This window comes from Cervus elaphus, chromosome 32 (genome assembly GCF_910594005.1).
Source record: "Cervus elaphus chromosome 32, mCerEla1.1, whole genome shotgun sequence".
Taxonomy (NCBI): Eukaryota; Metazoa; Chordata; class Mammalia; order Artiodactyla; family Cervidae; genus Cervus; species Cervus elaphus.
The window spans coordinates 8,216,386-8,241,874 of NC_057846.1; the positions used below are offsets into that span (position 1 = coordinate 8,216,386).

The window sequence follows — 25,489 nt, forward strand, 5'->3', positions numbered from 1 at the left end:
GCAGAGTTCCAAAGCATAGCAAGGAGAGATAAGAAGGCCTTCCTCAGTGATCAATGCAAAGAAATAGAGGAAAATAATAGAATGGGAAAGACAAGATCTCGTCAAGAAAATGAGAGATACCAAGGGAACATTTCATGCAAAGATGGGTTCAATAAAGGACAGAAATGGTAAGGACCTAACAGAAGCAGAAGATGTTGAAAAGAGGGGGCAAGAATACACAGAAGAACTGTACAAAAGAGATCTTCACTACCCAGATAATCACGATTGTGTGACCACTCACCTAGAGTCAGACATCCTAGAATGTGAGATCAAGAGGGCTTTAGGAAGCATCAGTATGAACAAAGATAGTGATGGAATACCAGTTGAGCTATTTCAAGTCCTAAAAGATGATGCGGTGAAAGTGCTGCACTCAATATGCCAGCAAATTTGGAAAACTAAGCAGTGGCCACAGGACTGGAAAAGGTTAGTTTCATTCCAATCCCCAAAAAAGGCAATGCCAAAGAATGCTCAAACTACTGCACAATTGCACTCATCTCACTATGCTAGCAAAGTAATGCTCAAAATTCTCCAAGCCAGGCTTCAACAGGACGTGAACTGTGAACTTCCAGATGTTCAAGCTGGATTTAGAAAAGGCAGAGGAACCAGAGATCAAATTGCCAACATCTGTTAGATCATTGAAAAAGTAAGAGAATTCCAGAAAAACATCTACTTCTGCTTTATTGACTATGCCAAAGCCTTTGACTGTGTGGATCACAACAAACTGTGGAAAATTCTTAAAGAGATGGGAATATCAGACCACCTGACCTTCCTCCTGAGAAATCTGTATGCAGGTCAAGAAGCAACAGTTAGAACTGGACATGGCACAAGAGATTGGTTCCAAATTGGGAAAGGTGTATGTCAAGGCTGTGTATTGTTACTCTGCTTATTTAACGTATATGCAGAGTACACCATGAGAAATGCTGGGCTGGATGAAGCACAAGCTGGAATCAAGATTTCCAGGAGAAATATCAATAACCTCAGATATGCAGATGACTCCACACTTATGGCAGAAAGCAAAGAAGAACTAAAGAGCCTCTTGATGAAAGTGAAAGAGGAGAGTGAAAAAACTGGCTTAAAACTCAACATTCAGAAAACTAAGATCATGGCGTCAGGCCCCATCACTTCATGGCAAATAGATAGGGAAACACTGAAAAGAGTGACAGACTTTATTTTGGGGGGCTCCAAAATCACTGCAGATGGTGACTGCAGCCATGAAATCAAAAGACACTTGCTCCTTGGAAGAAAATCTATGACCAGCCTAGACAGCATATTAAAAAGCAGAGACATTAGTTTGCCAACAAAGATTCATTTAGTCAAACCTATGATTTTTCCAGTGGTCACGTATGGATGTGAGAGATGGACTATAAAGAAAGCCGAGTGCTGAAGAACTGATGGTTTTGAGCTGTGGTGTTGGATAAGATTCTTGAGAGTTCCTTAGACTGCAAGGAGATCCAACCAGTCCATCCTAAAGGAAATCAGTCCTGAGTATTCACTGGAAGGACTGATGCTGAAGGATTGATGCTCCAATACTTTGACTACCTGATGCGAAGAACTGACTCATTTGAAAAGACCCTGATGCTGGGAAAGCTTGAAGGAAGGAGGAGAAAGGGACAGCAGAGGATGAGATAGTTGGATGGTATTACCAACTCAATGAAGATGAGTTGAGTAAACTCCAGGAGTTGGTGATGCATGGCGAAGCCTGGTGTGCTGCAGTCCATGGGGTCACAAAGAGTCAGACATGACTCAGAGACTGAACCGAAATAAACTGAACTGAGATGGTATGTGTCCTTCTCCAGGAGATCTGAGTCAGCTTCATCCCAAAGTACCTACTGTCGTTCTTTGGACATTGACAGTTTTACTGTCTTTCATGGTCTCATTTGTTGGTTAGTATTTATTCATTCTGCCAGTCAATACTTGAACACTGACTATGCCATGGTCCTGGTGGCCCATTTGTGTCATGATATATCTGTTCACATCCTCTGCCTCAATCTGCTGTATGCATCCCTGGGGTGGGGGCAGGGGAAGAAGCCTCCTAATTATCTCCCGATATTCACTCCATCTGCGGCCACCTTCTCATAGCTCCAACCTAAGTGTTGTAATTTGACCACATATTTCTTCTCTGTATGCAGCCATTTTCACATCTTAGATGTGAGCTCCTTAAGGGAGTTCATCTCCAAATTGAGTGCGTGAATGAATAAATGAATACATGGGGGAAAAAAAATCACTTAAGGGGGAAAAAAAAAGGTTTCCTAATGGACAGGGGAACATGTTAAAAGAAGGGAGCATCATTTGTAGCCTGAGGGTGCTGGCTTTCAAAACTGATGATAGAATTTGATGCCAATCAGTCCTACACCCTGGTCTTCACCAAAGTAGGTGACTCATTCAACAGAAAAGCAAACCAAAGAGAAGAACAGTTGTTGGTTGAGGTCTCTCCTACTTCCTTTGTCATTTCTTATCTTCATGGCTTGATTGCCTTCATAGTGTCAGAAAGTTTAATATAGACATCTGTTCCTCTGGGTGTTTCCATTGAAGCCCTGGTTCTCCACCCTCTGTTGACTGTCATACATCCAGATGGAAGGAAATATGGTGCCCTTAATAAATATCCTAAAGCAAGGGTCCTTGCCCTCTGGGGTCTAATGTCTGATGCTCTGAGGTGGAGCTGATGTGATAATTCAAGAAATAAAGTGCACAATAAATCTAATACAATTGAATCATACCAAAACCATCGCCAACTGCCCCTCACCCAAACCCTGACCCCTGGAAAAATTTTCTTCTATGAAATGGGCCCCTGGTGCCAAAAAGTTTGGAGCCTGCTGTCCTAAAGCCTTTCTTTATTTGTTTATGCTTTTAATAGGGTGCATTGTGGGAGAAGATAATAACAATGCATCCTATTGTTTAGCTGCTATGTTTAAGAAGCAGATAAAGCATCCTGCTCAGAAGGAAGGATAACAGAAAAGATTGCCATTACCTGGAAGTGGGTTGGTAAATAGGTATATCTGCCAAAGGCTAGTTGGAGGATGCTTACTGGCCAGATTGGCAGGTGAAGAATGGCTGGAGGGTTTAAATAAATAGATGGGGGACAGTCATATTAGGGAGGTGCATGACTGAATAGAGGGAATAAGGGTTAGATAAATGGAGAAGTAATGTGTGAATGAATAGGTGAGTGGTTAGCTGATGGAGAAATAAACTGGTACGTCAATGATTGATGGCGCTGAGTGGCGGATGATGTGAAAGACCGATAAATGTCTGTGCCAGCAGGCGAGCAGATGGATGGGTAAATGTTGTGGGATGAGCAGCAGCAGGAGGGGGTCAGGCATGGGTGGAAAGAGGGTGATTAAAAGGAAGAAGTAAAAGGAGAGGGTGAGTGGGTGCACTCAAGGCATTAAGACGCCAGAACTGGAAATCTGTTTCCTCGACAAGTCAGGATTTTACAATGAGTCTGAGAAAATTGGAAACTCTCCATCACTTGGTGCCCACCAAGTCCTTGGTGGTTTAATTTACAAAGAACATGATCTAGTCCATCAAGTTATATGTGTCCCATCCCCTGTGGGGAACAGAGTCTTGAAAGCCAGGGATTAGCCCTTGTCTGTCCAGAAAGCCATGAAAAACAAGCCTCATCATTCCAGCATCCAGACTTGACCAGGCTTGACAGAGAGTCTATAAAATCAAAAGAAGAATCTTCCGCCACTTCCCGTGGCATGACCACATCCTTATCGGCCACTGGCCTGAGCTTTAGTGGGGGTCGTCTTGAGGAATCCAATGGTTGAAAGAGACACACAAAATTTTGCAGGCAACTTTGATAGAACACACTGTGGCGAGGGGCGGGGGATGGGTAAATTTACTGATGGTGCAGCTCGGAAATAAACATGTGTAAGGCAAAACATCAAGTCCAAGATCACACGTTTGGTCAACAGCAGAGCTTGGAAGGGTTCGTTGATACAGAAATGGCAGGTGGGAAGCTAAGTTGCAAGAAAGAGGTTAATACCTGTTCCTTTGGAAGAGCAGATGGATATGTGAGAAGATGGTGGGAGATTTACTGAAAGAGAAAGATGTTTTAGGAAAGACAGTTGGAAGAATGAACTTGCTCTCCAGGTCTCTTCCTCATCCGTTACCCTGTGGATGCTACAGTAAACCAACAGTACCTCCAACGTACTTTTAAGAATAACTGTGTTTTGAAGGAAATCCAAAACAGAGTACATATATATGTATATGTATAGCTGATTCTCTTTGTTGTACAAAGAAGCTAATACAACACTGTAAAGCAACTACACTCCAATAAAAATTAATTTAAAAAAAAGAGTAAGTGCATATCACAGTCACCGTATTTCCTCATACTTACTCTTGTCAAAGTGGTGCTTGGTCCAATGGGCTCAAGCTGCAAGAACTGTTACGGAGTGCTCAAACTGAGTGATATCTGGTCATTCATTTTCTGAAACCTCTCTTCTGATTTCATTGTAGCCTAAGCCAATAAATTAGACTTTGAGGCTGCATCTGCATTTTACATTATTTGCATTTTGTATGATTTGTAAATGGCATAGATATAAGATATGCAATTGTAACATGAAATTGCTTATTATAGTATTCTGTGTGCATGTGGGTGTATACATGCATGAAAGAGAGGGACAGAGAGAGAGAGAGAGAGAGAGAGAGATGGTACCCAGTTTTCTGATCGCATCTCCTTCCCAAAGCCTCACACACACACACACACACACACACACACACACACACACACACACACACACACACACACACACAGGAGAAGCATACCCTGCTTAGCTTTCCCCATTCCTGGATACTCAATGCGGTGTCCTAATAAACAGCCCCCAAAAAATTACAAATTACTTTGAACTTTATTGATACACTGCACAATCACAACCATCTCAGTGTTCATCCTGAATTAGAAAAGGTTACAACTACAATGTAACATGCACAAAATTCACGTAGTATTTTCACCCTTAATACAATTATTGACAGAAATCAAGTCTTCATTGATTTTTGAAGGAAAAAGTTAAGAAAGAAAATAGAAGGGGAGGAAAAAAACCTCTAGAAGGTTGACAAAGTTATACTCGTGTATCATGTGATAAAATTTTAAAGCATTTGAACACAGATCTGTTTTCAGGATAATTGTGAGAACGGGCACACCCATCGTCTGACACAGCTAGGACGGCACCATTGATAAGTCATAAGTTTTTTTTTAATCTAGAGGACTCTGAACTTGACAGATACATTTTCATACACCCACACGTTCCTCACAATTGCACTTTACATGTCACAAAAGGTTCTGAATGATTAAAAATGCTCCCTTTAACTAACACAAAGGCAGCTAGGATTACTTATCATTGCTATGATTGATATCATTTTAAATTGGCCAATAGCGTAGAATGTGGCCCCCCCAAAAAGAGCAGAGGGTTCATCATCTTTCTTTCCGCACTCAGCATCATGGAACAACAAAAACAATCCTGTGCTTTAAAAGGACACCGTGGAAAGAAACAAAATGGAATGTCTTTTAAAACACGGGAAATTAGGTTTCACTGGCTACTTGCAGGCTGAAGACAATTGTGTCTAATTGAGTCCACTCCACAGCCCTGTGGACCGCCGGTGTTCTGCACCTGAAGGCTAAATTGCTTGGTTCAGCTCTATCTTCTCGCCGCATCTTTTAATTGCATATCTATCTCTTCCTTCTTTCATTTACTTCTCTTCTCTCAAGAAATGAGGGAAATGAGACCAGCATTTTTATTTGTTGGCTGTTAGTGATCATTAGGAGTTCTCATCACATGGTATCTTTCTGAGAACATTGCCTTCCTAGCTACACACCTGTGAAGTTTTCCTGAAATTGCTCCAACTTACTCGTCTTAAAATAAAAAGAAAGAGAAGCTTGGGCAAGTAGGAGGTGAGGCAATTGGGTGTAAGTTTCTAGGAATAGGGCTCATACAAAATGAATGTGAATGATCCTCATTTTTGGAGAAAAACAAACAAACAAAAAAAGAATATTGCCAATGGGAAACATTCTACACCACTTCCCCTACTTCCTCTAATTCCAAAGAGATTATAACATTTTTTAAAATTGTTTGGGGTTTTTTTGGTGGGGGGAAGGAGGGCTGGTTCCAGGTATCGCAAAGCCAGATTTTCTCTGGTGAGGACTCAGGGTCAAATTGGGAAAGGTGACATGGCCCCATCCCTCACCCCACTCCTCCGTCCTAATGATGACATCCATACTCAACCAGGGAGGAGAAACCCTCCCTTGGAACTGGAGGTAAACAGCAATCTCCAGCCACTCCTGAGGCTATGCAGTTGATGAGCTTGCCTGGAGATGGACTGCCCACCTCAAGGTTCTCTACTCTTTTCCCGAGCATTTTCCCAGGAGAACTGGAGCTCGATGACCCCTCCACGTGGAGAGCAAGTTGCTGGATTAGTTCAGGAACAGATCCTTGAACTCAAACTTGCTCTGAACTTTCCCCAAGTCCCACAGTATACCTCCCACCCAGGTTTTGAGAACGAACAGTCCAACCTATGAAATGCATTGTCTACCTTGAGGCATGGGTTTCAGAGGAAAGAGCTCCGGTCCTCTTTCTGATACAAAACCTCACCTTTCCTTCTGTTCAGTTGAACACAACTAAGCATAATTTCTCTGCATAAAACAGAAGCATGTTTCAACCACCACTTGCCTGGATGGCCTCTTTCCCGCAGATAAAACAAACAAACAAAGAAAACTAAACGCATTTGCTTCAACTTGCAGAAGACTGTACCAGGCACTTGACATGAAACTACTGAAAAAACAGCTTGGCCAGGACCTCAACACTAGCACTTGCACTGGCTTCACTTTGGTGGAAATACATATTTTGGGGAGAGGCAGGGTTTCAGAGTACCTATTATACATTGCCGAGTTCCTCTCACCTGATTTCTTGATAAGCCTTACTGGGTTTCCATCTCACGTGCAGAACCCGTGAAAAGCAGCAGGTTCTCAGAGACTCAAGAGTTAATTTTTTCCTCCTCTACCCCAAGCCCCACCCCGCCATTGGCACCTTGAAAAAAAATCTCTCTCCAGCAGGCCTGATCCATCTGCCCTCCATATGTAAAGAGACCTGGATGTTGTCTTTAGGCATTTGCTACTCCATATGCTCCAAGGTGTTGGGTAACAGCTCCCATCCTGTGGAGCCATCCCCACCAAAGGAACCCAGACAACACAGAATCTGGACTGTGTCTGCTGGGCAGAAGGGTTTTCTGTTCCACTGCCCCGTCTCCTTGGGTCTTGCTTATTTCATTGTCTTTATCCCACACAGGTGAGGAGTGACGCTAGGACCCTTTCCCTCTGAAACAGGGCTGGAGTCTGTAACTCCCAGACATGCTTCCTGATATCTGCTGTAAGAGGCAGCACAGAGTTCTCTAGTGGATCTGAACCCAGGCTCCTTGTGTCTGGAAGGTTCAGGGATTCTCCTGGCTGAAGAAGGATGGATGCCTTCCTTTTGATCAAGTCTCAGAGGAAAGAACATGCCCAGCTCGTCCATTTCAAGCACCCTGTTCTCCAAGACCGTCTGGTCCCCACAGCGTCCAAACTTCTACTCCTAAGGAGCAAGCGTGTTATCAGCAGAACACTGGATGTGACACGTTACACGCTCATTCAGCGTCTGACACCACCCTGGCCGCGGTGACAGGTCTGAAACACTGATGTCCGACCTTTAATTCTGACTCCATGCCTGCTCACGATCGTCCCTGGAACTTGGAATCCACACACTGCTTTTGGCACATCATTCATGTTCTGCAAATCTGGCTCCTGGCAGCTCCCTGGGAAATGCAGATGTCTGTTTACAGCTGGCAAATATAATATTAATTTCACTCACACCAGCTCTAACTCTACGGAAGTGCCGAGCTTTTCATATGCCAAGTCAACCCACGTACGCATGTGCACACGTGAGTGTGTTTCTCCACCGTACATCACGTTCATGTGTCATAACAGAGAGAAACAAAGAGGCCACATTTCAGAGGAAGAAGAACAACGAAGCATGGCGGGAAGGGAACTCTGGAGCTAATATTTCTCATGCTTTAGATCGTGGTGCTAAAGAGTATTCCGTTGGGCCCGGGTCTTTGATCCAGTCATTGCTGGCTCTCCTCTTTCTCAGCAGGTCACCCCCTGCAGCGCAGGTCAAGGGCACAGCCCTGCAGGCTTCTGATGCCATTCTTCTGCATCCCAGTCACTCTCACTGGCTGAGTCCTTCTTGTCCCGGGAGATAAAGCAGAAGGATAGGGTCAGCTCTTCTTTGTGTTCTGGAAAGATCTGAACATGGAGAGCTGAGGGCATTATACCCCAAAGTTCCTGGAGAAGCAGCCTGTATCCAAGGAAGATGCCTGTTACTCTCCCCGTCTGTTTGCAGTGTTGTGTTAATCAAGAGCTTGGAAATTAAGTCAGTTTGCTCAAGTGCCCTCAGCTCAGAAGAGCTTCCAGAAACAAATACCAGAGTTGTCAACACACCCGCCGTGTAATTGGCTTCCATCGGCTCTTAACTGGATAGTTTTCAAACACATGAAACCAAAACTGGAGCAGAAAGTGGACAACAGCAGAAGTCACCCCACTCAGATGGACAGCTGTCTTCATGTTGAAGAGACAGAAGTGTGTTTTTCTCTCTCTTTCTGCTAAGGACAGTCTCATAGATTCCTGACATGCACTTTCTTGAAAGGCTGAGAGAAGCATGAAGATTGGCACCTTGGTCCTTCAAGTGAGAAAGATAAAACACAATGCTCATCAAGGTTTTGCCAAGGCCGATCTGCTTCCCAAGAAGCTGTTTCTGGAAACACGATCTCTTCTGGGAAGAGTGACTGACTGATCTTTCACTCGCTACTTCAGTCCAGCTGTTACCAGCACCTACTTGGGGTAGATGGACGGGCACATTCCAGACAGCCCGTGACATACTGCCTTTCTATGTTGTCAGCCCATGAGATCATTGGCTTTCACATGAGAAGCTGATGGTTAATTCTGAAGATGCCAATGTCTGCAGAAGGTAGAGGAGACATGAATCCAGTGGAACAGACACACTATGACTAGAGATGAATACAGTGATGGATTGATAGTGAGTAGTGGGGAATGAAATAGAAAGATGTGTTGGATAATTACACTGATAGATTGATATATAAAGGAAGTGGATTGCCAGAGAGGAAAATGGGTGGGGAGATAATTGGATGGAGTGATCAATCAGATGGTTGAGTAGATGGGAAACAGTGTATTACTTTGATAGTGAGCTTGATAAAACCTAAATAATCAGCCACCTCTGGATCACTTTTTAAAAACTGGATAGTATTTTTCAGAGAGAAATACTCTCCTCAAGATTCTTCCCCCCATTTTCGGTTACATGACTTCTCAATGTTCAGGTTTGGGTTGTATGCCTACCCCCAAACTTCGAATCCTTATAGCTGGTAGAGAAAGCAAATAGGGCAGAATGGCTAGAAAAGATGGCAATGTTTCATATATATATAGAGAGACAGACAGAGACAGAGACAGAGAGACAGAGAGAGAGAGAGAGAGAGGAAGAGAAAGAGAACTTCCCAGAAAGAAAGGATGTGAACCCTCATGTAATTAGATCATAATAAACATGGAGAGAGGGATCTGTACATCATAGTCAGGAAAATGGTCCACAGCTTTAAAGACACAAGTAATAGGACACTTGGATATAATTCTTGCTGCGCACTACATTATAAGTCAAGTTGTGTCTTCAGGGTGCTTATCATGAGGCACGTTTCTTTGCCCAAATGGAACTTATGGTTTGGTGTGGAGGGTGGTTGGTTGGTGGTGACGATGCCAGAGGGAGCAGAGGGAGGGGAGTGGAAGGGTGGAGAACGGGTTCCATTTTTGGACACACCACCTATGAGTGATTATCCTACATGTGGTAGAACCCTGCCCACCCCTCCCCCAAACCCCACTCGTTCAAACTAGAAAGAAAAATCAAATCAACAAAGAAAAGAATCCAAAAAAAAAAAAAAAAAAAAAACCCAAAAACTGAGAAAAGGAACAGAAACAAAAAGAAGCCCAAACTGTTTGGCCCTCCGCAGTGCAGGTGAAGTCTGTGATATGGAGAAGCAGGCGTTGCTCAGAAGACCTATGCTTTCTTATCAAAACTTGATGAAGAAGTGGGCAAAGAGGGTCCCTGATAGCCAGAGGCAAGCGAGCGCTCTAGAGGCCGAGTTCACACCATCAATGACGGCTCCAGGCCCTGTGTAGGGGAAAGAGAGACAGGCTCGTTTGCGTTAGCACACACCCAGAGGGCAGCTTCCTCAGCCCCTCCAAGCACTGCACAGACATGCTTCTCTCTGAACAGCCTCCACCTGACCCCTGACCCTTCCACGTCCCCATAAATGGAGAGACTCAAAGGGGCTCCTCACTGGGACACCTGGACCCTGCAGCCTGCTCTCAGAGACCGGGGTTAAAACACTCACAGAGGCAGAGGGAAAGCAGGGGTAGACTTGCGGGCTGACAGGACAGAGCAGGACCTTGGAGGTGGTGTGCAGGACAGACAGGGGTGGGAGGGGAAGCCGAGGAATGGGGAGAGGAGAGTCAGGATGGAGGGGAGAGGCGGGAGGAGGCAGGAGGGGGATGGAGGCTTTCATGAGACCCAGGAGTCTGGGTGTTGCCGTGGCCGACTCTTCGTTTGGCGTGACTGGGATGTTGTGGAGAACTGGGGAAGATGAATAACTACACCGCATCATTTTAGACACTATGGTGGGGTTTAAGCCAGCAGTCGAGCCCGCATGACCAGAGGGGACCGAGAGGACCCCGCCTGCTCAGACCTAGCGGCCACTGTCCTCTGCCTGGCGGGCTTTCCCTCGAGCATCCTTCTTTCCTCTTCCCTCTCTCTCTGGCGCTTTGACATAGCCCTCCTGAATCCCTCACATTCCACACGAGATGAGAGCACGATTATCTACATCCTCCTCCAGAAGACAGACTGTGTGCATGGGGGTTGTCCTCGCCTGTCCTGAGGACCCAGGGTGGAAGGATAAGTGTCCAGCCCTGCCCCCACACCTGTCCATCACCTTTGCTGGGCAGCATAAGAATCTAGGGTCATCAGCAAGAGCCGTGACCAGCGAACAGAGAGGATTCCAGGGTAAGCGAAGCTACGTCTTACTCAAAGGAGTAAAAGTCCTCAAAAGGCAACCCTGTAGGGCCAGCGACAAAGGGCAGGAGCAGGGAAGACAGGCAGAGCATCACGGCCACCTTTAGTGGTAACGTGGCTCCTTGGCAAAGAACGGCACTCCCGACGAAAGGGCCGGTGGAGCCGGGTTTCCTCTGACAGCACCCAGGCCCCGCAGCTTCCTGGTCAGTATCATGGCTTGGATCCAGGCCTCGTTGATGCTGACCTTTAGCCAGGGGACATATGGGTCTCTCACTTCAGCAACCAGCTTCCATTTGTTCCCACCCCAGGGTTCTCAGCAGGATGCCTTCTATTTCTCCAGTGCATAACACGATTCTCTTATCTACTAAGAATTCATATTTACTTGAGAGCTTGAGAGTCCTGCTCATAGTGTTCTGTACTTTGGTTATAGAGTATTCACAGAAAAGGGCAGAGTCCAGGCCTTAGCCCATTGCTGTGGTCCCCATAACGGCTTCATGAACATTTATAGAAAGTGGCCTGACTCTGGGGTCCCCATTAGCCAAGGCATATATCCTAAGGAATCGTACCAGCCTAGAGAATGCACTAAGTTGGAAAAGGCCCAGTTTGAAGCCCAAGGTAATTCTCTATATTGTCTTCTGCAAAAGATGAGCGACTGAGATTTTCAAGAGAGTTTAAAAGGAAATGGATGATGCAGAACCATATGATTCTTTAAAGAATATTTAAAATATAAAGTCTATATATGATGTGTATTAACTAGTTTTATATATATATGTGTGCATGTGTTTTGCTAATTTATTACACACTGATGTCAACTTAAGAAACTGCTGAGTGGGCTCCATGCTAGATAGACAGGGGTCTTTACTATAGGAATCACTTTATTCCAAGTTCCACCAGCGGGCTTAGCATTTTGGGGGAATGTCACATTACCAGCGTAAGGTTGGATGTAGATAAAATAAACAGGAGAGGAGATGTATTAATGAAGCCAGTGCATTAAACTGTAGGTAAATGAGAAGGAGTCATCACGATAGCAGGTGGCAATGGCAGTAAGGTGTTCATGCTGATCAGGCAGGCAGGGTGCAGCCACTGTTCACGCCAGCTGAGTTCTCCAAGGAGCAGGACCCCAGCAGGCACCACGCCTGCTCAGCCCGCTTGGGGGTATGGCCATAAGGCATATTAATAATATATGGTGCTCTCTGTGTGCCAAGTTGTGACTCTAAATGCAGAACCTCTATTAACCCGTTTTATCTTCAGGAAACCCTATGGTATGCCCACGTTATGGATGGGGAACTGATGAGCTGCGTAGTTAAGCGCCCTGCCTATGGCCACACAAGATAATACACCCAGAGCTGGACTAGAACTGAGCCACTCTGTCTACAAGGCTGGTGCCCTTGATGACCACAACTCCACCTCTTCTCTGTGAAAAATGGTCTTTTGTGCATGTTTTTCAGAGACTGCGGCATCACGCCACAATGGCCTCTGAATCGACTCAGTTTCTCCAGAAACTAGGATGCGTGCGTGTGTGCTAAGTCACTTCAGCTGTGTCCCACTCTTTGAAACTCTATGAGCTGTAGACTGCCAGGCTCTGCCTGTCCATGGGATTCTCCAGGCAAGAATACTGGGGTGGGTTGCCATGCCTTCCTCCAGAAGTAACCATGGGACCACACCAATTCACTAAATAACTGCAACCCACCACTTCTGTATTAAAGCACAGAGAAATATTTGCATAACCAGGTGAGTGGTTTTAGCATATAGAAAGCCTATGAGAGAGATTCCTTGCTGAGGGACAGCCCCTCTGTGGCCATGGTCCTTCCACAAGCAGAGTGAAAGGAGACTGGGATGGGTGACCTCTGAGCTCTTCTCCCTTAGCATCTGGAGTTACAGAATGGCTAGACACTCTGTATCTGGTTCTAGAAGGGACGGCTGTGGCGGGGGGGGCGGACAGCCAGAAGGTCTTCTCCAGTAGGTACGAGACCAGCACCATGCAGCTTTCTGCATGCCAGCATGCCATCTCCTGAGAGAGTAAGAGGGCATCAAATACTCCTAGACTCTAACGTTCCCTATTTTGGCCTCATTCTCTATGCTGCTGCAGGAAGTTTTATTCTTTAGTGGGTGTGATAAGCCCTGCTCTAAGCATCAGACAACATGGCAATTTCCTGTTGAAGTGTCTACGGCCCATCAGTGTATGAGAAAGGGCCAAGCTGCTCTGGCCAGGGAGTTCACCAAACCCACTAGGACAGAGATTAAACTAGCCTTGCTTTCTTGCTATGGATCCTGGACACATCTGAGATCTGGCAGTTGGGACAAATGCCAGTGCAGTGGGGGGCCAAAGGAAAACCTCCTGGGCTTTGTTCAAAGCAGAGAAGAGCTCACGTGTGTGCACCACATTGCAGGCTGGCGGAATGTAAGACGGAGGCCTTTAGCAGCGAATGGATTCATTAGTGCAGCTTCACAGTAACCCTGATTCTATTGGAAATGAGGCGGTGGGGAGAATTTGGGCTGGGTATCTCCCATAGGTTTTCTCTTTCAAAATTGGAGGATAATTACTTTATCATACGGTGTTGGTTTCTGCTGTACAAAAACGTGAATGAGACATGAGTAAGCATCTATCCCCTACCTCCCGAGCCTCCGTTTACCCACTGTCCCACGCGTTTAGGTCATCACAGAGTACTGGGCGGGGCTCCCTCTGCTCTTCAGCAACTTCCCATTAGCTATCTATTTTACATAGCTACCCTCCATTTGGCCCACCCTCTCTTTCTCCTGCAGGTTTTCTGTATCTGAAGGTCACTGACCTAATGGTAAATGCTTCTCTGTGCTTTAATACAGAAGCAGTGGTGGATGGGTGCTGTTCAGCAAATTGGCGTTGTCTGCCTTGATTACTTCTACGCCTCTGCCCCACCTTGGCCTCACTGCTTTGTCCCCGCAGCCCTAAACCTTTTGGGGTCAAAGTCACTGGTCCCTAGAAAAGTGCAACTAATGGTTGGGACTTGGCTTCGGACCAACTTGAGTTTAAATCCTGACTCTGTGGCTTGCCAGCTCTGTGATCTCAAAATACTTTCAGTTTCTCCTTGAAAACAGGGCTCATAATGCAGTTTTCAGATAAAGAAATGGAGGGGTCAGGGTGGCATCTGGTAGAAAGTAGACACAAGATCATGGGAAGGACTGCTCTCATGGGTCCACACCCCCTACCTTCCATTGCCTAGCTGTGGCTGTGCATGCTAAGTTGTTTTAATCGTGTCTGACTCTGTGACCCCATGAACTGTAGCCCACCAGGGTTACACTCCAGGCATGAATACTGGAGTGGGTTGCCATTTCCTCCTCCAGGGGATCTTCCCAACCCAGGCATTGAACCTGTGTCTCCTGAAGCTCCTGCATCGCAGGCCAGTTCTTTATCGCTTAGCACCGGGGAAGCCCTTAGTTGAGGCTAATGTTAGCTTATTTGGTAGATCTTTTCCAAATACATTGATGCTGAGCTGGGTTTTGGGAGGTGAGAGTGAAGTGGCGAGATGGGTGACAGAGGTCACTGGCTGGGAGGACCTAGGAGGTGTGGGGTGCTGAGCAGGGCGATGAGAGAGGGCCGAAGACAAGTTCTGCGGCAAGTCCGAGGAGAAGCAGACCCCACGCTGTCCTCAGCAGCCACGCCGTTCGCCCAAGAATCGTGTGCTGTTCCTGTCATGCGCCAGCTACCATCCCAAAGAGAAGGAGAGGCACAGCCTCTGCCTGCACACAGCGAGCCCCCTCTAGTTTTTGGCTGTTGCTGATGTGTGGTTTGTGTGTGTGTGTGTGTGTGTGTGATGTGGGATCTCAGTTCCCTGACCAGAGATTGAACTCATGCCCCCTGCAGTGGAACTGCCGGGGAAGACTCCCTATTTTCCATTCGGATCTAGAAGTCCTCTGTCTTCACCTAAACCAATAAACAAACACAAACATGTTTTAATCCTTCACAGAATCTGAGAAGAACGCCCTTTGAAACAAAACAGCCCAACCCCCCTTTCATCTCAGGAATGCCTTGCCTTTTGGAAAGTCTAAGAGGACTAAATTTAGGAGTCAGGGAGAACTGAAATTGAATTCTTGCTCTGCTATTTACTAGCAGGATAAGTTTTGTTTTTTAATTAAAAAAAAATTTTTGGAATGTAATGACTTTGCAATGCTGTGTTAATTTCTGCTGTACAATGAAACAAATCAGCTATAAGTAAACGTACATCCCCTCCCTCCTGGACCTTCCACCCACACCCACTTCCCCCACTTTAGGTCACCACAGGGCACCACACTGAGCTCCCACGTGCAAGTTCTCTAGCAGGAAGTAGCATGATGACTTGGACGAGATGGTTAGCATCTCTGAAGCAGTGATTTTCATGTATGAACTCTGTGGGGAGGTGCTTTTGTCTGTGCAAGGATGCTCTGAGGATGAGTTCAGATGGCACATAAAATCACTGAGACTAAGTAAAGGATGAATAACTACTGGATTAATCAGAACTAGGAGCATCTTTGGTGGGGCTCATGCTTTAAATAAAGACACTCTGTGTACACTGGATTCTCAAAGATAGTTGCCAAGCAAACGTGACTCTGGCTTAGCAAGCAAGTGACTGGTCTCTCCTCACAAGACCAAAGGTGGCTTCAACCACAGGTTAAGGCTTCTCGGGGAAGGCCAGTTACCCTCAGGAGGTATAATTAGAAGCCCATCTCTTTATCTGGGAAATCCCCACATTCGAGAACTCTTAATTTACCCTTAATAATGACTCGGTCCAACAGAATGACTCTTATAAACATCAGACTTCATTACATTTTTTTTTTCAGGGATAAACTAAAAGTGAGAACATGTTACTATGCCCTTTCCCCTCATTTCACCCTCCTTATCGCTAAAAATGTATTGCTTCCTTCATTCCTGTTGTTGAGTACCTTTGAAAATAAAAGCCCAGACAAAGACACAAAGCCACAAAATCAACCATGAATGACATACATGACAACTAAATACCTTGGGGACATATGCAGACCAAAATGAGCTAATCCTGGGCATACAGAAGAGAGAAAGAGACAGAAATGATCAAGAGATAAATTCCAGAAATGATAAACATCAGAAAGGTCAATCATTCTGTCTGTGTTGTCAGCATTGGAGGTAAGGTTTTTATGGCCATGTGTGAGGCCCAGAAGTGGTAAGACGAGTAAATAAAGAAAGCAGCAAACAAACAGATGAACAAAATTAAGTCCACTTGGAGAGGCTACCTACTTTGTTGAATTAAATATACTATACCGTATAGATTTTTAAAAAGCAAATTTGGTCAAGGACTTAGCATAGAATTAACCTGCAAACCCAGTTTGCTGGAAAACAAGAGTGGCTGACTTCAAGGGCAGGCTGATCACACTCTGGAGAAACAGGGGTTAGAAATCAAAGCACCCAAACTCAGCACAAAGCTCCCAGCAAACTACATAAGCTTATGGATGAGATCCTGCCCTGCAAAAGATTTTGAAGCTTAAAAATGGAAGGGTCCAGATACATGGTTTTTTTTAAGTATCTTTGACATTAATTTCTCATTTTGATATTAATTTTTCATTTAGATGCTTTCTTCTCTGCAATCATCCTCTTTGTTTTTTCAGCCTTCTAACTTTATTGAGGCTTTCAATGGCTAGGTCAAAGATCTCTCTTGGTAAACGCCACATTTCTCTTGAAAATACGTGGGTTATTTTAAAATGTCTTTTGATATTGATTTCTAGCATAATTGCACAGTGATAAGAGAACAGACTCTGTATGATTTCAATACCTTTAGACCATGAAATTTTTGCCCCTTGTTTTATGTCCCTGGATATGTTCCAGTGTCTCCTAGTTTATAGTCTATGGGAACTTGAATAGAATTTATATCCTACTGTTATGTGAAAATTATATAAATCTTAATTATGTTGAAGTGTTTCACAGTGCTTTTCAGGTCTACTATATCCTTCTAATTCCCTGTGTATTCATTAATGAATTCTCAAGAGTTTGATATTGAAACTCCAACTAAAAACCTTATTTACTTAAAAAACTGTAGTATATAGTGGAACTATGTATACTTTGTTCTGTATTCTCCAGGTCTCCTGTAAATGTGTTATCACACTTTCATAATTTAAAAATAAAAAGAAAAACTGGAGGGTCCATTACAAGCGAGAAAGGTATTGAAACGACCCCCTTTTTCTTCCTGCGATTGCAATGGAAACCGGGAGAAGTTCTTCAGCAGGAAATTCGATAGCAAGCTGCAGCTGTAATACTGTTAAAATAGCAGGTGGTAGTATGGTCATCACATTAAGGGGAAAAAAAGAAGAAGAAAAAAAAACACAGGCAAGTTAAACTTGGTAATAGCACAGTGAGATCAAGGAAGCATCTGAAATCTAAGAAGATACACTTTTGTTCTGAAATTTAGATGAGTTTTATGAGTGTGAACTATGTGACCTTCCTAATGAGGAACCAAAAAGATAATGATGTTCTTGGTGATTAAAGGAGGAGCGAGGAAATCTAATTAGACAATGAGTGTGTTACTCTTGTTGGGGAAACGTAAACCTCTTTTCAGAAGGGCTGGCTGATGAAGGCGCATAACTTGCTATCAAAGGATGCTGTTCCTCCATTGTCTGTAATTACAGCAGAAACAGGGCCTGGTGTTGTTCTGCAGGGAAGATGAACCAGGCTTCACGGCTCTGGGAAGGCATGGGGATAAAGAGGCCAAGACAGCAGCCGCTCCCACAAAGCCCACGGCCTAGGAAGTTCGTAGCAGAAGTTGATTCAGACCCATCAGCTCATCACAGCCCTGAAAGAGGCGAGGCTCTGGTCTATGCCGAACCAGAAGCTCCAGCGTATGCTGACATCAGCATAGCCAGGCACTCTGTGTTAAAGCCTAAATGCTCGGGCTAACGGCCAGATGTCAGTGATTCAGAGGGGAGCAGGGTGCGAGGGAGTGACAAGGAGCCTCATCAGGAATGAAATGTGAAATGTCTGCATATTTTTCCCCTAATATGTTAACATTTTGCAGGTTGGGGAAAATACAAATGCTGCTGCTGCTGCCACCAGCCAGAAGCATTAACATTTCTCTCTGACTCATTCCCTCCCACCTGGATTTAAATAGTGGATTTGGAAAATAAAAATCATACATGTTATCAGCAGGAAATGGACAAGCATGTGCAGCTTCGGATGTCTCTGCAAGAAGAAACCACTTGATGAGCACCTTCTTCAACAGTTGGTCAGGATGTCTTCCTTACATTGCCTTACATTCCCTTACATTGTCTCCCTTACAAGGAAGACCCGGTTGGAGGGGACCCTTATTTTCAAATTAGAACTGGGACATATTGGGGGGGCTGGAATGCAAGGGGTAGTGTGAGAACAATATGTCGATTTGGCTTCCTTGGTGGGTGGTGGGGGGAAACTACAAGACCATTAGAGTATTTGTCCTCCCTTTGGATAGTGAAGATTTTCACCCTTTATGGAGGCTGTTATGGACTCACTGTTGACTGGAAGATATATTTATTAATCCACTCAGGATTAATAAATTACTGGACAATAACTATTACAAGGTTCAGGGCTATATCCTTCAGTGTAGCAACAAATACAAGCCTAAAGGTAAACTATCAGGAAAATCTAAACGATGGGTGAATGATTCTTCAGTGGGACTCAGAAATGCTTGGTAGATGGGGTACCATTAAGGAGACACTTCAAAGGTAAGTGTAACTTAGGCATAGAAGAGTCAAATGCTTCCTTCTGTGACCCTACAACACACTGGAAGAGACTGGGTACTATGGGTTAGAAACAAGCACAGGATTAAGGCCAGACACACTTGGGTACAGAACCTAATGTTAGGGCGTCCTTCCACTTTCTATCTGAGGCAGGAAGGAATTCAGTCACATGGCTCAGATCCTCTGAGCTCCAGACATAGCTTCCTCAGAGGGTTCTGAGCTGTCTAAAGCCACGTCTGGCCAACACCTACTAGCCAGTAGCTTCTTTATTCTGCTGAGGTAGCACTTGTGTTCTATATTCTATTGTAAACGCCTGGTTACTTGCTTGTACAAGGTTGGGAACAGTATTCCCCTCCATGCCTCAATCTGAATCTAATTCCTGGCGCATACTAGGCTCTAAGCAAGCATTTGCTGATGGACAGAAGCTGGAATGTGCAGTGGGATCCAGGGTCCCAGGCAACGGAGGGGGTTGTCTAGCGTGGTGGGTGCAGAGAAGGCCACGGGGAACGTGGGGACACGATGGAGGTTGATCTCAGGCTTTTCTGGGAGGCAGGTTTCAGCAGGGGGTGAACAGGTTGACTCTGAGTTTGGGAAGGGTCACTGGGGTCCCAAAGTGGCAGATTGCAGAGATTACCAAGGACAAAGGGACCCACACACCGTAAGAGAAGCTCACGACTAGACATGGCACCTGCTCTGGGGTGAGTGAAGGGGGCGGGCAGAGGCAGTGGGAGGGGTGTGGCTGGGGCCTGCTTTCTCAGACCTGTGAGCTGACAGGCGTGAGCGGTGGCGGGAGGGAAAAGTCAGAATGACCTCAGAGATTGGAGTGAGGGCTGGGTGTGAAGATAAGGTGTACATTTGCAGGGCAGAGGAGGAGGTGCCAGAGAGAGAAAGATGGAGCTTGCCCTGATGGAACTTTCAGGCAGCAGAGCGGCCTCTGACTCAGAACTGAGGAGAGAGTTAGGGACACAGACGGGAAGCTCCCAGACAGCTGCCCAGAGACCAGCCGGCTCCCGGGGGCCCCGGGCTCCCAGGTAGACCTGCCCACGGAGCACATCCTCAGGGCTCCTTGGAGACTTTCATTCAATGACTCTGGGACCAGGCCCACGGAACAGCATTTCTGAAGCACCCGAAGCGAGGTCTGAGGGCTAAGATAGGGTTCCCTTCAAAGACGCCCGAGGACACAGAATACCCTACCCCTCTTGCTGTGATGACACCCCTGGGCAGACGGTGGAGGGGCTAGATGCAGGCTGAGACGGAGAGGGAGGAAGAGAGCCACGTGCGTGCATCATAGAAGATGGAAGCGGGGGGCTGGGGCCAGGACGTCTGGGGCCAAGGGGAGTCTGGGTGTTTGGGGGGAATGGGCTGTGAGGCTGAGGGCTGACTGTCCGGACTGGAGGTGAAGGGAGAGGAGATGCCGGATCCTCGACCCCTCTGCCCAGCCCTCAGGTTGCACCTGGAGCCACCTGGGGAAGGTGAGGATGTTGGGGGCCTTTATGGAGGAGGGGGTGGGGGGCAGGCTGTGGCCAGCTTTCCGGAGGCTGCCCTAGGTGAGGCCGGCCAGAGCACAGAAGAGCTGTCTGGCTGCCTCTAGTTGAAGAAAATCCAGTCTGAAGAGCCAGCCTGACATGTATGTTTATTCTGGAGGAATGCCATTAGCAAAAGAAAACAGAGATTCTGCCCTCATGGCTTCCGGGGTCAGGGGAGGTAGACTGTCTTCCAGGCTGCTCCGAGGGACTGAGACTTTGCCTGAGGGAAAAAACGCCTGAGCCCAGATGCTGCCTTCACTGGAATACTTTGCCATTCTCCTACGCAAGGACAAGATTCTGAGGAGTGGTCCCTAGTCCTGGTACTTAACTCAGAGCCCCTCGTTGGTGTCGCTGCAATTTCACAGATGAATCTGCTCTCCTCTCTGCACCGTCCCCTCCTTCCCGGCTTTGTTTGCTTCCCTGTCCCTCTCCCCCGCCAGTTCCAATCCAGACATTCACACGGCTCATTGCATGCCTCACAGTCTCTGCAGTGCCGGATGTAATCAAGTTCAGATCTTCCCTCCTTGCACCCTAAGGACAGGGAGGGGGGTGGTTCTTGCCCAAGACCCAGCAGAGGCAGAATGGGCTGGCAAGTGCAGAGAAAGTGAGTGACTTCCTCGAGGGGCAGAGGTGTGCTCAGCACACCAAGCTCAGCCACCCCGGCTGCATGCGGTCCTGGCAAGGCTCTAGGATGTCAGGGCTGAGTGGCCTTTGCAGGCCTCATCCACTCCAAGAAGCTTACAGATACTTCCAGCAAGTTGCTTTCAATAATCAGAACAGCTGCTACCATCCCCAAGGTTATGGACGTCAGGCTTTGGAGATCTGCTTCTGACCCTAGTTTCCTTTTGATTTTTTTTTTCAGAATAGGGACTTAGAAAGCAAGAAGGAAGCCTGGGGTGTGTGTGTGTGTGTGTGTGTGTGTGTGTGTGTGTGTGTGTTCCTGTTCTTACATTTTACAGGCAACCATGGAGCAGAGGGCATCATGGTGTGTGCCAGAGTCAGACCTGGTACCCAGTTTCCCCTTCCATCTCCGTGTTGATCTGTTCTTTACCTTCTGCTGTCCCTCTAGTCCTGACAGTGGCCCTGGGGCTGAGCAAAGTGGACAATCTGAAATGCTGCTTTGAGCTGGCATGCTGCTGGTCACCTGTCCCATCTGTGTGGCCTCCGGAGGAGCAGCAACTGGTGATGACTGAGGGAAACACCCCACATCAACACCGGCCACTGATTCACCTCTGAGCATCACCCACCGACCTGGGTTGTCTCTCCTTTTTTCTAAGCACTTCCTGTCTCAGCCCACTGCCTCCATAGCCTGTGTCTTCTGCCTTCGTTTGAGATTGCTTTCATCTCACTTTCCTGTATTCTGTAGGTGTAGGCAGAAACTATATGAAAGATGTTTGTGTGAGAGGTCTGTTATGAGTGTGTGTTGTGATGGATTCACACATCACTTCAGGGCCCAGAGTCCCCACAAACCCAGCTCACAGTCCTTGAGGGCAGACACCAATGCACGCCTGGGGATGTGGCATGTCTGTGTGTTGGTTTGGGGGGGTGTGAGCAGATGGTGTGTAAATGCTCAAATGGTCCTCTAAAAGAATGTGTTCAGATTACATAGAAGATGGGAGATGGAAATGGAAAATGTTCAAACAGGCTAACTGCTGACCTGGGCTTCATGTGGCTGGATGCCCTGGGGTATGAAGCTATGTCTTTCCCATGAGCTGAACTGTGTCCCCAAGCTCACATGTTGGAGCCCTAACTCCTGATGTATATTTGGAGACAGAACCTTTAAGGAAGTGTTTAAGGTCAAGTGAGGTTATAATGGGCTTCCCAGGGGGTGCTAGTGGTAAGGAATCTGTCTGCCAATGGAGGATATGTAAGAAATGTGAGTTCGATCCCTGGGTTGGGAAGATCCCCTGGAGGAGGGCATGGCAACCCAGTTCTCAGAAAATCCCAAAGACAGAGGAGTCTGGCAGGCTGCAGTTCACAGGGTCACGAAGAGTCAGACAGGGCTGAAGTGACTTAGCATGAGGTTATAATGGTAGGGCCCCAATCGATAGGATTAGTGTTCGAATGATAAGAAGACACCCCAGGGAGCCCTCCCTCCCCATCTCTGGCCATCTCCATGCCCCCGTCCCCAGCATTCTCAGAGGAAAAGACATATGAGAACAAAGCTGGCATCTACAAGCCAGGAAGAGCACCCCCATCCAGTATAGCCAACAGCTCTTCCTGGCTGACCTTGGCCTTCTGGCCTCCAGAACTGTGAGAAAATCCATTTCTGCTGTCCCAGCCTACACTCTTTCATTATAGCAGCACTGGCAGGTGAATATATCCTTCATCTCCACGAGCTGCTGTCCTCGGCTGAGACATACCTCTCTCCTGAGTTCACAGCACAGGGGTACAAGCACCCAGACCTCTAGTGGTCAGTCCTGGGGTCCTCCTGCCGGCCACACCCCCACGGGCAGCCCCACCAGCTCACAGGGACATGGCAGAGTCAGTGCAGGGCAGCACCCCAACCTCGCTCTTTGCCCTCAGTTTTATCAACACCAAGGCATGGACATTCGCAGACACCACGGTGTGGGCAGAGCCATGGGCTGTGAAAGCGGTAGACGCAGAGCTGGGAGAGGAGCAGGTCAGGGCTGATTCCTGGTCTGGACAATTCAAGTCACCATGTCCTCAGTGGCTGAGACTGGTCCTCGATACGGAGGGCTGTGTGGGGGCTTCTGCTCAGCCTGGGAGTGTGAGAGTGTGTGTGTGTGTGTCTGTGTCTATGTGCCCTTGTGTCATGTCCTCTGGTAAACCTTCCAGCACTGAGGAGGGGTCTGGTCTGGGTCTCATCAACACCCCTTCACTAGCTACATATACTTCAGTGTCACTTAGCCTCTGGGGTCCTCCTCTTACCTGTCTTTAAAATGGACTAATAACCTGTCTTGCACAAAACTAGCATGATGCATGGAAACCAGTTAATATTTGGTAAATGGTAGATATTATGATGATCATTATGAACATGACCCAAGAACTCATATCTTAAAATGAAGTTTTCAGAATTAAGTCATTAGCCCTTTTTGCTTTGGGCTGAAGAAATTATCACGAGGGACAAGGAGGCCTGGCCTGCTTTAGTCCATGGGGTCACAGGGAGTCAGACACGACTTAGTGACTAAGCAACAGTAGGGTGACTTCCCTAGGAAGACAATCATCTAATAAGCCATTTCGTGTCTGGGCTGGGTTCCGCTAGTGCCACATACAAATAGAATACACATCCCTGTTAAAAGCCACCAAGTGGAAGTTTATCATTTTGGAGAGTCCTTCTCCAGAAACGGATAACGATGTTTCACATGTATGTGTATAAAAGCCATCATGGGCTTCCCTGGTAAAGAATCCACCCGCAACCCAGGAGATGCAGGTCCAATCCCTGGGTTGGGAAGATGCCCTGGAGAAGGAAATGGCAACTCACTCCAGTACTCTTGCCTGGAAAATCCCATGAACAGAGGAACCTGGGGGGCTACAGTCCATGGGGTCACAAAGAGTCAGACACAACTTAGTGACTCAACCACAACAACAAAAGCCATCATATTCCACATGTTTGTTACCTAAAGTGTGCAGACCAGCCCCCCGAAGTCTATCCAGTAAGGAGAACAAGTCAGGGGAAGGAGCAGGCAAGCCTATCTTGGAAGGAGGCTTAAGGTCAAAAGCATAGGCATTCAGGCAGGCAGAGGAGTGAAGGAACATGCGGTACCCACCTGCCACTGCTGATGAGGGGCTTATTTCTAAGACACACACAGCACAATGTACACACAATGCAGAGAGAAAACAAGAGACACAGATCACACATTTCAGATGGTTGGTGGACAAAGTTCCCTTCACGTCAACGCTGAAAGCTGTTCGGGGGCTGAGGTCCATATGAACAAGGAACACCTTTCCTTCCTATTTACCAGATAGCTCCCTCTCGCCAAATCTCAGCAAATACACATGCACATAAACACACGGACCATCACAACAAGCTGGGCCTGGCCGGTGGGGTGAAATGTCACACGAGGAGATGGACACAGCAGTGTGAGAATGGAGGGAAGGCAGGATGAGGGCTCCCAGCGGGCCAGTCGGGGCTCTGGGGCCCCCTCACCCCATATGGGAGGGGGCGACCCTCAGAGAAGGGATGGATGTCCCAGCTGACGTCCCGATGAGGACCAGCCTCTTTCTCCGTTCGTTCCGATGAATGAGAACATGACATGCAGTCAACATGAGGGTCAGGATGGCAGAGTTGACCTGGTTTACAACTGCAACTAGAACCTTTAGAATCATACACTCTTCCTGTAAGGCATCTTAGCATTAAATCTGATTAACTCCTCAGACCGATAGACAGTACTACAAATTGAACTCTTCCATGGTTCCATCTTGCTTAAGGCAACCACTGTCCAACTTGGTTCAGAATTCGGTTCACTCCTTTTGTAAGGCGCAAAGCTCGCCTCATGATAGACCAGGTGCTATCGGTTGCCTTGTAAACGCCACAGTATCACAGGCTGAGAATGACCAGGTTGGGTGGTGGGGTTGTGTTCGCATCTAAGGTGGAGTGGGGAGCAGTATGGGTGGACACAGGCCAGCGGATCTCGCCTTCCTCCCCCGCCCATCCAAGCCCCGTGTCCAGGCCTCCTGCACTCACCATACAGTGTGATGCTGGCGTTGGCTATCCCAAGCTTGTTCTTGGCCACATGAGTATAGTTCCCATAATCCTTCTCTGAGACGTTGAAGAAAGTCAGCGTGGATATGTGGCCTTTGTTCTTGATCCTCATGCCATCCAGGCCGGTGGCCAGCCTGCGAAAGAAGAGGAGGTACTGGGGGTCTGGTTCCACTCATGGAGTGAAGGGGCAGGCAAGAGGGGCTGGGGATTCACACACAACTCTCCTCCACATGAAGCCCTTCCCTCCAACTAACCCAGTCCCTCTCCCTCCAGCCGTAAGCATCATAGTCTCCATCAGGGGTGGAAAGGGAAGGTGCCCACACTCCCAGGCTGCATTCCCGGGCTCCTAGTCCTTCAAGATGACCCCGTCTACAGCCAATCTCAGATTCTGGAACAAAGTCGATCCACATTTCCCACTTCCCAACTTCCTCTGCTGTTTGTTGTTGGTTCTAAAAGGAGGCTCTGTTATAACG

At 46.9% G+C, this 25,489-nt stretch overlaps 1 protein-coding gene across 1 annotated transcript in view; it reads right to left on the reverse strand.

Moving 5' to 3' along the window:
- Positions 1-10,137: 10,137 nt before the first annotated feature.
- LOC122687730 (opioid-binding protein/cell adhesion molecule-like) overlaps positions 10,138-25,489 on the reverse strand; it is a gene marked incomplete at its 5' end in the record, with an annotated part of 98,826 nt that continues 83,474 nt past the window's right edge. The window contains 3 exons of the mRNA XM_043893365.1: positions 10,138-10,238; positions 24,082-24,108; positions 24,999-25,150. Coding sequence (XP_043749300.1) covers positions 10,138-10,238; positions 24,082-24,108; positions 24,999-25,150 — 280 coding nt within the window. The remainder of the gene's footprint in view (positions 10,239-24,081; positions 24,109-24,998; positions 25,151-25,489) is intronic.